The 14574-nt window shown below is 38.5% G+C and overlaps 2 protein-coding genes across 3 annotated transcripts in view; one reads left to right on the top strand and one right to left on the bottom strand.

The window, feature by feature from the left end:
* MGLL (monoglyceride lipase) overlaps positions 1-14574 on the top strand; it is a 225459-nt gene that overhangs the window by 27972 nt on the left and 182913 nt on the right. The gene's annotated exons all lie outside the window — the stretch shown is intronic.
* KBTBD12 (kelch repeat and BTB domain containing 12) overlaps positions 1-14574 on the bottom strand; it is a 76315-nt gene that overhangs the window by 57811 nt on the left and 3930 nt on the right. Inside the window, exons 3-5 of one of the 2 annotated variants that reach the window (XM_082746921.1) lie at positions 8936-10096; positions 3978-4248; positions 1706-1856 (exon numbers count right to left, since the gene is read on the bottom strand). In XM_082746921.1, the coding sequence (XP_082603047.1) occupies positions 1706-1856; positions 3978-4248; positions 8936-10005 (1492 nt within the window). In that variant the 5' untranslated portion in view covers positions 10006-10096. Of the gene's footprint in view, positions 1-1705; positions 1857-3977; positions 4249-8935; positions 10097-14574 lie in introns of those variants that run through there. The other variant, XR_014315957.1, reaches the window with a different exon arrangement.

Genomic DNA, 14574 nt, shown 5'->3' with positions numbered 1-14574 from the left:
AGTACTATTATACTCTTGATTCTCCACTATAGTCCTTTGTAACCTGGCTCCTGGTATACCTATAAACTCCTTCCTGCAGCTGCCTGTGCCTGGTGGGTTCCTCCAAGCTTTTGTAGAGCTTTCTCCTCCTCATCTTCTCCCCTACTGCTCTGCCCCATCTCCCTTCCTGGGTGTACACTTCTCTCTCTGTCACCTATCCAGATCTTTTTTTTTTTTTTTTTTTTCACCTATCCAGATCTTACTGGTCCTGCAACATCTGCCTTCTTTCATTCATGTAGTGGACACTTGTTCATGCCAACAAGGGTGAGCTCCAAAGGTTGTCTCTAAGGTGCATTTCCCCCTGTAACTTCTCAAAAAACAAACAAAACACTACATTTTTATCCCACATCTAGCCTAGTTGTGGCTCCACATTAAGCAGAAATCTCATTTTTGTTGAGTTGATAAATCACTTTTATCCCACTTTTGACTACCTCCAACTTTAATATAATTAGGAGATCTGCCCTTGTCTCCCCGGAGTTATACATCTATTTAGGCAATCTATTCTGGTTTAGATATTGTCTCTTCTGGACCTATGACACAGCATATGGTTATAACAAAGTAACAAATATACTGCCAGAGGAAAAACTTAATTATAATTATGAGTCTCATAACTGAGGTAGTCATAAATTATGTTGCATAATGTTCTTAAAATTATAAACGACTAATATTTGAGTGCATTAATTATTTTGCTTCATGCTATGCAGGCAGCCAAGAGATAATGGCTTCCCTTTAGCGAAAAAACTCCCCCAAACAAACAAACAAACACCCAAAACCCAAAAACCCCAAATGCTATTCAAACGCTTGGTTTGCTCTCAGCCCATATCTCATGTTTTTTTGCCATCTTTTTGGTGCCCATCACCTTCCCTATGTTTTTGCCAGTTAGTCATCAATGTGCATGGGGTGAAGTAAGAATACTGGAATACTAATCAGTTTACCAGCTGGTCAGCCTCCTTGTCCCAGTCTCACCCTTTCCCACACAGGACAGGGACAACGGGAGAGGGAGGAAAGGTGATAAAATGTGCTTAGAAAAGCAATGGACGTAATAAAAGAGCAAAAAATAAGAAGTGAATAAGTATAAGGGAAACATAGGAGATGTTCTAGAACTTTTACCCACTTTAGTGGAAATGAACCAGTCTTTCACTAACTCCTACTGGTTAGTACAAGACCACATATATTTAAGAAATAAGAAAAATACATTCGGATGAGAATTATTTGATAACACCTCTACAGAAGTTTGGTGGGTGAAACAAAATGAAGAGAGCTGGTATAATGTGTGTCTTACCTATGATGGCTTACCTTATGAGCACAGAAAATCACAGCTGATTGCAAACACCCACACTTCATCAACTAAAGGTGGCCAAGGACTTATTCCCATTTCAAAATATTTTACTTGATACTAAATATAAAGATGTTTCACTAATGATCTTGAATTCCAAGGTTCTTGAAAATTCCATACAAATAATTTTGCTTTCCTTAAGTCAGTGGAATTCCATTTAATCTTACCTGACTGTGCTCTAGGAAAACAAGAAACAAAGGGACATTTTCGGCTAGTAGATACACCAGAACTGGGATGCGAGAGGAAGGGAGACCAGGTCGCTTTTACTGAGGCAAAGTACAGAGAAAAATAAAAGTAGTCATACTCTTTTAGCAATCTGCTTCTTCTTACCCAAAACATAAATCTCACTGTTGACTACTGCTGTACTGAATCGGTATTTAGAGAACTTCATGGGCGCCCGCTCTCTCCATTGATCTTGGCCGGGGTCATACTGCAACAGTCTGTTGCTTAGTCGATCTGGTTCTTCATCAGGGAGATCCATCTGTGTGAAATATGACAGCCGATATAATAACATACCACTGGGAAAGCTCTGTGAGTATGTGAGTGCAATTAATCCAAGCAGGCGACCAAGGAGATGAAGGGGACTTAGCTGCTGAGCCTCATACTCACAAACACACCGGATCCCCTGACTTGGGATGATAAGTCTATTGCCAATGTCAGAGGAATTTATATCCTGTAATAATGGGGCTGGGGGATTGGCTCATAGCCTGGGATCTGAGCAAGGAGACAAGAAAGCACTTTTTACAAAAATGAAGCAACTGCAGAGCCTTGAAAATGAAACCCAACTTTCTTGAACAATATTTAAAGTGCAATTTTGTTTCAACAAACTTTATAGTACTAGAGTTTAATGATTTTTTTGAGAAACTAAGTTTAATAATTCATAAGGCATTTTCTTTATATTTTTCTGATCCAAATGGAACAAAATTAAGAAAACATTTTAGTGTTTTAGTAATTAGAGTATTTTTATACCAAAATTATGACCTATATGGGAATGGTCTGAACTTCATCTTCAAGATTGATGGATTAATATACATTATTTGCTGTTACTATTATGTATTTATTTTTATATACATTTTTAATGACTAGAGATAGTAAAAATTGAACAATTTATTCTTACACACATGAATATGGTTTCCTCTATCATAAACTTCAGGCAAAGTAGTGTTTCTGTTTTTTTTGTCTTCAATGTCTCAAGAACTTTTATGACTTCAGTCTAAGGATGCTTTTCAAGTGTCTTTTGTTTTGGATGCAGGTGTTTGACACAGAAATAATTGCCATACTTATGAAAGTTGTAATTAATTTAATTACTTTAAATACACCAGGAATTATGATCATTGTGATGCATTCACAACCCCAGGTTATCTTGCAACTTAATGTAGTGTTTTAGGTAGAGACCAGCAAAAGCTTTTGTTATGCAATAAATACCCACATGTCATTTGTTCTAAGACATTATACATAGCATGTTTGACTTTATTGTTTTAATTTTCCTTCTAAGTTTTAAGTATTTGATCTTTATTTTAGTGGCAAGAAAAACCAAAGAAAAGCTTCTACATTGTCTTTGGAGCTTATTCATGCAAGATTAACTAAGTAATGTATAGCTCTGAAAATGCTTAATTACAAATAATTGGTCAGGTTTCAGCCACTTGCTGTGATTAAATCTGTACTACTTTTTGGTACACAGGACACCTGCCAAAATGTATTAAATGTGAAGTTTACGGTTTAAAAACAGGTATGATATGCTATAAATGGCAAAATTCAAGCTTATGAAATGAATGCCAAAAGCACCAGTTTTATCAGTTATTATCACAAAGCAAATTGCCAAAATAAGAAAGCATACAGGCAAAAATAAGTTTACTTTTTGTCATGGGGATGGACAATGAGTTAGTAAGATTCATCTCATGAGAACGACTGGCAGGCCAGGGCAGAAGGCAGCTGGACTGCTGTTACTACCATGAAAACTGAAGGCACTGGGGGGACACACCCAGAGAGAAGAGGAAGAACCACTGTGGTTGCCCTTTATTGACTTTGCAGTCTTGGCTTGCCATCTCTTCACTGGGCTTCCATGCAAATGGTATCCTGGTTTCTCTATCCGCTGGTGCCCAGCAAAGGCATAAAATGTTTAAAATCACAATCTACTTTTGTGGAAATGTTGAGCCATCACGGGTTGAATATTCTGGTTTCCCATGTAGAGTAAGAACTTTAAATTTGGAAAAGACCTGAGAGTTCCTTGTCCCACCTCATGCAACCATTAAGCAGACAGAAGTGGGATGAGGAGCCGGTGTCTCTATCTCTTACTTAGATGCTCCCTACAGATAATTTCTCAACATAAGCATCTTTCATAATTAGCAAGAATGGGAAGGATTATAAAGAGCATAGCATGAATACTGAATGCAGTCATGTCTATGAATAACACACTTTAAAATTCATTCTCCTAAACTGCTTTAACACTTTACAATCTTAAGTTTAATATTCTATAAAATAAAAGGCATTTTACCAAGATGTAAGACATGCTCTTTTAGTGTTCAGCAACTACAATATTTTTCAACCCAGCGGCCAGACATAGCACAGCCATGCCAATTAAGTATACAGGAAATTTCTTAACCTGAGGGGTCCAGCCTCCGATCACGTAAAGTTTATTATTCACGGTTACTACGGCATGGCATGCCAACTGCAGTGGAAGGGGACACACCCTTCTCCAACTGTCCCGTTCTACAGAGTACTTATCCACACAGTTTGTAATGAGATACTGGTTTTTGACTTTCATCTGTCCTCCTATAACATAGAGGTCATTATGGACACTGCCCAGAGCATAGAGCTCTCGAAATTCCGCGGTGCATAACTTTTCCCAAAACTGGTTTCCTCTGTCGTGATATCTGAAAATTGAGAGAGAGAACCCAGGATTAGTGTTAACTGGAAAACTTACCCAAGAAACACACTTAAATTTCTTTTCCAGCTAGAAACAAAACGATTTGGTTCATCTAACGGGAGAGGAAGAAACATTAATACAAGATCGTAATGTAGGTTTGTGCTTTTTTTTTTTTTTTGGCAAGGGTTGAAGAACAAACTGTAATATGCATGGAAATAATTAACCAGATCTCCCTGCAGAATTTTAGAAAATATATTGACAAAGTATAGATTATCTTAGACTAGCTTTCATTACCTAATTCTGGGAAAGAAAATCTAGAACAAACAGGAATGCTTGCAGCAAGTCATTTGTAATTTTACTAAAAAAAAGGAATAAGCAAAAATGAAGAATAAAAAAAATGACTTATTTTGTGGGCTAGAAGTCTCACTTTAATACTATATTTAAGCAATCAACTTTCCAGTAGAGAATCTCAAAATATCTCAATTCAGAGATTTCTGATGGGACAAGGTAAGGGATGTAGAATTTTAAGGTTTGTTCTTGTAGTTCTGACTTAGAACAGAGTCAAGAGCACATGTAAGTGTCTGCTATATTTAACATCTCTTTTCATAGTCTGGGTATAATATTACTGAAATTATCTCAGTCTGGAAAGGGTTTTGGGAGGTAGGGACATCAGGATATACGGTCTTTCAATACCTCCTAGAGTCCAACACATTAACTGATGGTGTGTGTGTGTGTGGCATTATGTAGTCATTAAACGTATGATTTTGTGGGTATCCTTTGTCTTGCCTCTTGATAACGGTAAGTCTGTTTTCTCCAATCCTGATTTGGGATGCATAGTCTAAGAAGAATAAAAGTATTTATGAGGACAGTGGGATGTGAAATTAGATCTGTCCCAGAAAATCCAGAATATATTCTGGAATTCGAAACTAAAACAAAACCAGGAAAATATGGAAAATAAGAAAAAAAAAAGCTGTTCTGTTTGGAAATAAATGAAGAAATGATGAATGTTCTACACAGAGTACAGTTTTAAAGTACAGAGTAACGTACAGTTTAAAGTATGCTACTTATTTCGTATCAAACACTTGACAGTAAATTGGATTATTGGAGTTTTACCCAGTTGTTCTGAGTCAACTCTTACATTCTTCCCTAGAGAGAACTCCTTACTTTAGGCTTAACAGGGAAGCTGGAAGATATTCCCTTCCTGGAGGGCATGTCTGGCTTGTCATAGTCTAAATGCAGAAACTCAACAAACCCAGTCATCACTGTCTTTCTGTGTAATGTAGGTAGGAAACCAGTCCCTAGAATCACAGCTGATATTTTTACCATGACTTTTAATTGTACTGGATTTTAGAAGAGGAAGGAGGATTAGGTGGCAAGCATGGGGGATACTGAAGTAAAGCCAGTGGAAAGTATATCAACAGAACTAAAAAATGGGATTTTGGCTTTCTGATACATGGGTTAAGAAAAAAGGTCAAGTATGAAACATATCCAATGAAGGTTGGGAAGTATGTGTTTGTTGGGCAAGCTTGCTAATCTGATTTTTAACACCTTGAACTGAAAGTGGGGAGAGAAAACACCCAGATAAAACTATAAAACATCTTATTAAGAAAAATGGATATGACATGAAAAGGAAATAGTGACAAAAGTGGCTCGACATTCACAGAGGTTGATAGTGTTAAGACAACACTTACATCCTCAATGGTGTGTACACCTAAGTAAGAGAGAGAGTTACAGAACACAGAAAGGTATATCTTTTCTGAAAAGAAATGGCCTATTGAGTGTACAGGTATCCTTCCTAAGTCAAGAAGAAATAGATCTGCATAGTAATCTATGAACTATATGGAGGCAAGTTGAAGATCATTTAGGCAAAGATAAAAGGGATAAGAACAGAAATAATAGAGTAGGAATGTACCGCAAGATGACCATTTCTCACACATATCACAAAACTGGCACTAATATGACCTTCAGGAGTGCTCTAAGATTTAATTATCCAGATATCTGCTGGAAGTCTGGCTCACTGAAGCCCAAAGCAATGCATCTGAAAATTTCATTATTTGCCATGCTGACCATTTCATTATTGGAGGAGGTGAGCAGGGTAACTGATACTTTGGCCCTAACACTGAGCCCTGAGGATGAGCTGGTTGGTGATGGGAACATGGCTGAGTTGAATACAGGTAAGAAGGAAAACACAGAGTATATAGTTAGACATGTGTCATCAGAAAGGGAAGTAGGCTTTCAAAAAAAGTTAAGGTGGCTCAGTGGGTTAAGCCGCTGCCTTTGGCTCAGGTCATGATCTCAGGGTCCTGGGATTGAGCCCCATATTGGGGTCTCTGCACGGCAGGGAGCTGGCTTCCCCCTCTCTCTGCCTGTCTCACTGCCTACTTGTGATCTCTGTCTGTCAAATAAATAAATAAAATCTTTAAGAAAAAAGTTAAGAGGAAAGATGCCTGAGGATCTTAAGAAAAAGACACTTGGACAGGGATGGATATTTATTAAAAATAATGGCAGTCAAGAAATGGGCAGAAGACAGGAACAGACATTTCTCCAAAGAAGATACACAAATGGTCAACAGACACATGAAAAAATGCTCCACATCACTCAGCATCAGGGAAATACAAATGAAAACCACAATGAAATTCTTCCTCACACTGGTCAGAATGGCTAAAATTTACAAATCAGGAAACAGCAAATATTAGTGAGGATGCAGAGAGAGGGAAACCCTTTTACACTGTCGGTGGGAATGGAAGCTCGTACAGCCACTCTGGAAAATAGTATGGAGGGTCCTCAAAAAGTTAAAAATACAGCTACTCTATGACCCAGCAATTGCATTACTAGGTATCCAAAGGATACAAACATAGTGATTTGAAAGGGCATCTGTACCCTGATGTTTATAGCAGCAACCTCTACAAGTATGGAAAGAGCTTGGAGGTCCATCAACAGATGAATGGATAAAGAAGATGTGATATATATATATGTGTATATATATATATATATATGTGTATATATATATATATATGTATATATATATGCGCGCGCACGAGTGTGTGTGTGTATGACAGATGAATGGATAAAGATGTGATATATATGTAAATTATATATATGTTAAAATTTTACATATATAAAATTTATATTTATATATTACTGAGCCACCAAAAAATGAAATCTTACCATTTGCAACAATGTGGATGGAACTAGAGGGTATTATGTTAAGTGAAATAAGTCAATCAGAAAAGACAATTATACGATTTCACTCATAGTATTTAAAAAAACAAAATGGAGGATCATAGGGGAAGGAAGGGAAAAATAAAATAGGACATAATCAGAGAGGGAGACAAACCATAAGAGACTCTTAAGTCTAGGAAACAAACTGAGGGTTGCTGGAGGGAGGTGGGAGAGGGGATAGGGTAACTGGGTGATGGGAATTAAGGAGGGCACATGATATAGTGAGCACTGGGTATTATATGCTTCTGATGAATCACTAAACTCTACCTCTGAAATGTACTATATATTAATTGAATTTAAATAAAAAATTAAAACAATAGCAGAACTGTGCACCATCTTGATGAGGAAGAAGAAGCTTTGCAAAGAACCTGAGATACTTGTATAAGTAACTCTATGATGAAAAGAAGGGCCCTTGGGATCTGACATCTGATTATTCTGATTATTGGGATCTGGTTATTCTGAAGAAGGCTGTGCTTACTGCCCAGGACATGCTTGGCCCTTAAGGGAACAGGGCCTGGTCACTCAGCCAGGGCTCTGCCGTCCCTCCCCCATCTCTACCAGGGGAGACGAAGGTGAAAAGGGGACAGGCCTATCACTTAAAGCAGATAATGGAATGTTAAAAGATGACAGGAAAACAGTAGACCTCTTAATTCTTTCTTTGTCCCAACTTTGTCAGCAAGAAGAATTCCTTTCTCACTGAAAAGTCTGAACAAATCCTCCTAAGAGAGAACTGAGAAGGGGAAGACGCTGAAGGACAGCTTTACTACCTAGTGCTTATTCTATGTACCTATTTCTTATTTACCCAGTTAGACAGAAGCCCCAAATGCTCACTGAATACTTGAAGAAACAGTAAACAAATGTATAGTCCTCACACAGGAGACCTAGAGGACATGCTACCTCTTAGCAGACACTCACTTCTCCTGCGATTCTGGGCCTTGAAGCCTAGAACTCTTAGGCCATGAACATTTTATGCTCTTGTAGGTTCAGGAAAGATTTACAAATTAGGGATACAGAGTGAAAACTGACAGATAATTAGCAATTTTGGGGTGAAGAAAATTAGTAATTATTTACTACTCTGAATTATGTACTGAAAAATCTTTTCAAAGAAATGCATATGAACCAACTTTTCTTCTTGTTAAAAGTCACCTTACATTCTCCAAACTTGTAACCAAGCAATTGTACCCTTTCATATGGACCAATAATGAAAGCTGAGCATGAAACTGTACAGTGGAATCACAACATATATACATTTAACTTATGGAAATCCAGCTGTATGTGCATCACAAATAAAAGGAGAAAGAATAATTTTAAAATGTGGGTGATTTCATTATGAATTTTCTGTACATGTAAAATATGTCAATTACAGGGTAATTTTGACTACATGTCATCGAAGAGATGATCCTCTTTCAGGAGGACTTTCTTCTACCCTTGCTAATGTCAGAGAAATTTGCAAATATTGGAGACATACAAACCTATAGATTTCAACATTCTTATTCTTTTGTCTAGAGAGTTTAGAGGCACTTGCTTCTCCAGACACAATTATGGTGTTGTTTTCCATGACCACACCGGCACACACGGTTCCCAAGCCCTCTCCATACTTGGGAGACGAGACAAAATAGGTCTTTCGTGAAGCGGGATCGTAACAAAAACTGGCGTCCCCATAGTTCCTGTGTCTTGACCTGATGCCTGAAGAATTGTTGCCAATGCAAAGCAAAAGACTGGTAGTCTCCATGCCGTAACGAAGATTCAGAGAGTGCTGCTGGGGTGTCTTGATGGCTTTGAATGCGTTCTGAATTATGTCAATGCAATCCGCGTCACACAGAAGCATTGTGTTCCTTTTTAGGGCTTGTCTTAAAAAAGAAGGATTTATAAGTTCCAACCGGACTTGCTTCAAAAGTTCAACCAGATGCTCTGTGCGCAATTCTTGGTTATGATTTACCCATTTTAGGACTAAGTCCAGAATGCTCTCCTCCCTGGATATGTTAAGGTCATCCGATTTAATAAGCGTCAGAAATTGGTGTGCTTCGATTTCTAGTATTTCTTCATGTAAGCTCACCTCAGCAAAATGCTGATACAAATATTTCTTCGACTGATCAGATAAATCTTCAGCTCCAATCTGCTTTGCAAAATAATAGATACCCACACAGTTCGAGGCATCCATATGGTCCATCATATATTTTTGACACACGTTGAAGATTTCTTCCATCTGCATAAAATAGGCAGCCATAGCTACGGTCTGCACATTGTTGTTATTGATCTCTAAAGCCGCATTGTACATGTAATTCAGTATCACGGACACACTTTCTGCTGTGATATCATAAAGTATGACTTCCCTTTGAGTACATTCAAGTAGTCCACAGGTGAACATAGCTTTGAAATAAGGACTAAATGCAGCCAGGACCAGCCTGTGGCAAGGAAATTTCTCCCCTTCTGCTATGAGTACAACATCAATCATTTCTGCTAATTCTTTCATGTTCTTAACTTGATTCAATAAATTCAAACTATGTTGGTATTTTTCTTTTCCCTCAGCTTTGCACTCCATGATACACTTTTCAGTGCTTCTAAGTGTAGCTGGATTCTTGTGGGGCTATTTGCATGTCTGATTACTCACAGAGCAACAGAGATGTGCTTTCCTGAGGGAAAGAAAAGAATCGGGTTTCCTATAAGAACACAATTCTTGGTGATTTAAATATGCAGTATTAGTGCTAAGAAGTATTTATAAATAAATGCTATTCACCCCAAATGCAGTAGTTTAAGACAACTTTTGTGTCTAGGAATAATGTCAGTAATTGTATAAGCAGTAAATTATCAACTACTAATAACATTTCACCTAATCAACAGCAGAGATCTTTCTAGGAGGGCTGGAAAGTCCTCCCTCCCAAGGTGAATGAAGAGAGAAGTAAGAGAAGCCTGTATAGCAACTGCAGTTGCTAGCTGCCTGCAGGCCAAGGGGGTAGGGAAATTAGGTTAACCTGCTCTCTGAGGAGAGATGCATCACTGCAAATGTCATGTATACCTGCTGAAACAAACAAACAAAAAACCCCAAACAGGGACACCTGGGTGGCTCAGTTGGTTAAGCAGCTGCCTTCGGCTCAGGTCATGATCCCACCGTCCTGGGATTGAGTCCCACATCAGGCTCCTTGCTTGGCAGGGAGCCTGCTTCTCCCTCTGCCTCTCCCTGCTATTCTGTCTGCCTGAACTCGATCTCTCTCCCTCTCTCTTTCTGATAAATAAATAAAATCTTAAAAAAAACAAACAAACCCAAAACACCCTCAAATGTTATAACGGACCCAGAACCACGCAGGATGGCTGAGAAAAAAAGTCCATTAAAATTATGTTCAAACTTTTCCTATGGGGCAAATAATTCAAAACAGTGCTTTAAAAAACATAACCAAATGTCTGCTGATCCGAGAATTCACAAGACTTGAAACTTAGAGCTAAATCATCCTAAACTTAGAAAGTGCACAAAAGCCAACCTGTTTCTCTATCCCCACTTCTTGCTCAGCTTCTCCTGGTTCCTTACTTCACAGTGGCAGAGATGGACTCACTTCTCCCCTTAAAAAGCCCTCTTCTAATCAGAAGTCTCTTTAAGCTAATTGTCTGTCTTCCCCTTGCCCAGGGGAATAGAAACAGTGTTTCAAGGAAGCTAATCAGCTGTTTGGATTTAAAGAAGGAATTCCTAGAGTCAGCAACCTTTATATTGAGGAGCAGGTCTTCAGATCCTGACACCCTTTCTAGTTCTTACTTGGCTAGAAGTTGTATGAGGTTAAGAATGAACCATGGTAGAAAAGCCACTCTTAGGAATTAAGAGAGGAAGAGAAGTGATGATTTTAATCATTCGAAAGCATAATTTGTCAGCTGTCAAAGTTCTACATTTCTATAATCCTATCAAATTTAGAAATCTCAGTGAGATTTCTCTATCTCAATTCTCACTGTATCTCAATGAGAAATGACACTTTTTTCAGTGTTGAATTAAAGTTCATTGAATCAAAGTATTAAGCATGAGAGAAATGTTTAAGAATACAATGGCAACTATAAGACCTAAAAATCACTGCAGGAGTGTGTGAAATGATAACAACTAGCTGATCTAAGAATCTGTGTAACTGAAAAAGGAATAAAATTCTCCTTGCTAGATTTTCCAGCATTAATGCCTCAGCTTGACTTCAGTAAAAGCTTAAGACTATCTTTGTGAGGCCTTGTAGGTTAGAAGTGAACCCTTGTTTTTTACTTTCATTTGTTTAGATTTTTACCAAGAGAATCCAATTACGGGTAATTAAGAGGTCATTATATTTCTGAGCTCTCCTACAACACATTATGAGTAGCCCAAATCATATTATGTGGGCCTCTTTGTACATAAACACATCAATCAACTTTATAGATGGCAGCTGTTACTTTGAGCTGAAAACCAGAAAAGTTTCCTTATAAGGAGATAAATATTAACAAGTTTCTCCTATTCCATTTGTACTGATACCTAAGACTCACTCAGAGGATACCAATACCAGTGCTAGAAAGCCAAGAGCAGTTTCCAGGTAGGATCACTAGATCTGGTACAATGCAGGCAGTCCAGACTCCTTAGTTTCCAAAGTGTTGACCTTGATGTTGCTAGGAAGAAATGAAATTCTAGGGGCTCAAATGTTATGACCGCAAACCTAGGATTTTGTATTTTTTTTTTTTAAGATTTATTTATTTATTTGAGAGAGAGTGTGAGATAGATCACCAGAGGGTTTTGGAGCAGAAGAAGAGGGAGAAGCAGATTCTCCGCTGAGCAAGGAGCCTGACACAGGGCTGGATCCCAGGACCCCTGGACCATGACCTGAACCAAAGGCAGATGCTTAACTGACTGAGCCACCGAGGTGCCTCAGTATTTTGTATCTTTAAGACAAGAACCAAACCACCTTGTTGAACTTTGTGGCATGAGACTACCTTAATAAAAGCAAAGGCAGCATTAGTTTCAAAGAGAAGTTAAAAGTTGAATAACTAGTACAGTATGTGTTTCTCTTCTCTATAAATACAGTAGTGCCTTATAAACAACTTTACGGTGGACAATATTGGATTTCCCCCAGGATCCAATCTGTATTCTGATGGAATGGATGGGGTAGGTCCACTGTGACTGGTTCAGGGATGAGTGTGAGACCAGAGATGGGCTTAATCAGAGTGAAGCTCAGGTCTCTGGTTCAACAGGGGGCATGTCCAGGTGTTACCCAGATGAGAGGTCTGCTGCAGCCATGTCCCTATAAGCCAGCACAAGGACAAAGCAAATACAGAGAAGGCGGCAGAGAATCCAGAGCAATGGGTCTGGAACATGCTTTAGATCTATATTTTTCAGTTTTCAGTGACAAACCATTCTTTTATTGTTGAAGCTGGCTTGAATTAGGATTGCTGTAACTGACACTCAAAAGTCCTTACTGGTATGACTGGCATATGGGAACAGGTTGAGAAAAGGTTGCTTATGGTAATTGCAATGATATATTTTGTAAAATTCCACTTTTGGTATATATATACTTTAAGACTGTATTTATTTATCTGACACAGAAAGAGATATCACAAGTAGGCAGAGCAGCAGGCAGAGAGAGAGGGGGAAGCAGGCTCCCCACTGAGCAGAGAGCCCAATTCGGGGCTCGATCCCAGGACCCTGAGATCATGACCTGAGCTGAAGGCAGAGGCTTAACCACTGAGCAACCCAGGCACCCCCACTTCTGGTATATTCTTATGTCTTCTATTAGTATACTGTCAAGTAAAATAGAGGAACTTCTAATTATCTTTATTCTTTAAAAAGATTTATTTATTTATTAGAAAGAGTGTGCATGTGTGACAGGGAAGAGCAGAAAAGGAGGGAAGAGAAGGGGGAAAGAATCTCAGGAAGACGCTTCACTGAGCGCAGAGCTAATGCCGGGCTTGATCTCACAACCCTGAGATCGTGACCTGAGCCGAAACCGAGTCAGATGCTTAGCCAGCTGAGCCACCCAGGCGCTCCTTCATTCCTTCTTGATAGAAGACAATATACCTTAAGTCACTCTTCTAAGTTTACCTCTTCTCATTAAATAGCCACAACATCTTACAGGTGCAGGAACTGAGTTTTGAACCCAGTTCTATCTGACTCCAAAGTCTACACCCTTAACCACTCACTTTCGTGCAAGTGTGGGCAAATTAGGGCCAGAGAGTAAATATTTCAGGCTCTGTCGGCTCTAGGGTCTCTGTCCTAACAACTCAACTCTGCTTTTGTAATGAAAAAGCAGGCATAAACAATACATAAACAAATGGGCATGGCTGTGTGCCAATGAAATGTTTTAGGGCTATTGAAACTTGAATTTCATATATTTTCACGTGTCACGAAACAGTATTCTTTTGATTTTTAAAAGCGATTTGTAATGATAAAATCCATTCTTAGCTTTTGGGCTATACAGAAAACGACTCTTCCTCTACTGTTATAAATAAATCCACTCTCTAGAGCCTGAGTAGGATAATATCTCATCTGGGTGCCTAACCTCCACTTCTCTGCTTAAGTCCAGTTAAAGAGTTTTGATTCAAAAAGATCATCTGGTTCCCAAGGTTCCCAACTAGAAATCAATTTCTTGAATAAATACTTTATTTAGATACAGCCTGTCTGCCCCAAACATTGGCTTCAACAAAAACAAACACTTTTAAAACAGAAATAATTGTTCCCAACTTTCTGAGGGAACATTTATACATTTTTAGATGGGCACATATATTTACTAAGTATCCCCTCCTTCTACTTGCCTTTTATACACCTCCTGAAAGCCACTCAAAATTTCTATGGATTTATGGACCAAATGAATTTACTGATGGAAACCCTGAAAAATACCCATGCAGTTGAATGCACCGCCACACTTCCAAGACATTCTCAATATTGGGTCCTGTATCTATAAGGTACAGAGAAGGTACTAGCATTGCAGATGGGGACTTTGAAGGGAGAGAGTCCTGGGTTTGAATCTCAGTTTAGCCACTTACTTGCTATAATCCTAAAATGATTTAACCTTTCTAAACCTTGGTTTGTTCATCTGTAAAATGGGAAGAATGTATATAAAAGCAGTTAGGTCAGTTCTTGGCATCCAAGTGTTCCATAAATGGAAATTATTGTTATTTTACAGTA

This window comes from Mustela nivalis (genome assembly GCF_964662115.1).
Source record: "Mustela nivalis genome assembly, chromosome: 1".
Lineage (NCBI taxonomy): Eukaryota > Metazoa > Chordata > Mammalia > Carnivora > Mustelidae > Mustela > Mustela nivalis.
The sequence above is the reverse complement of the archived record's forward strand: the minus strand, read 5'-3'. Positions and strand labels throughout refer to the sequence as shown.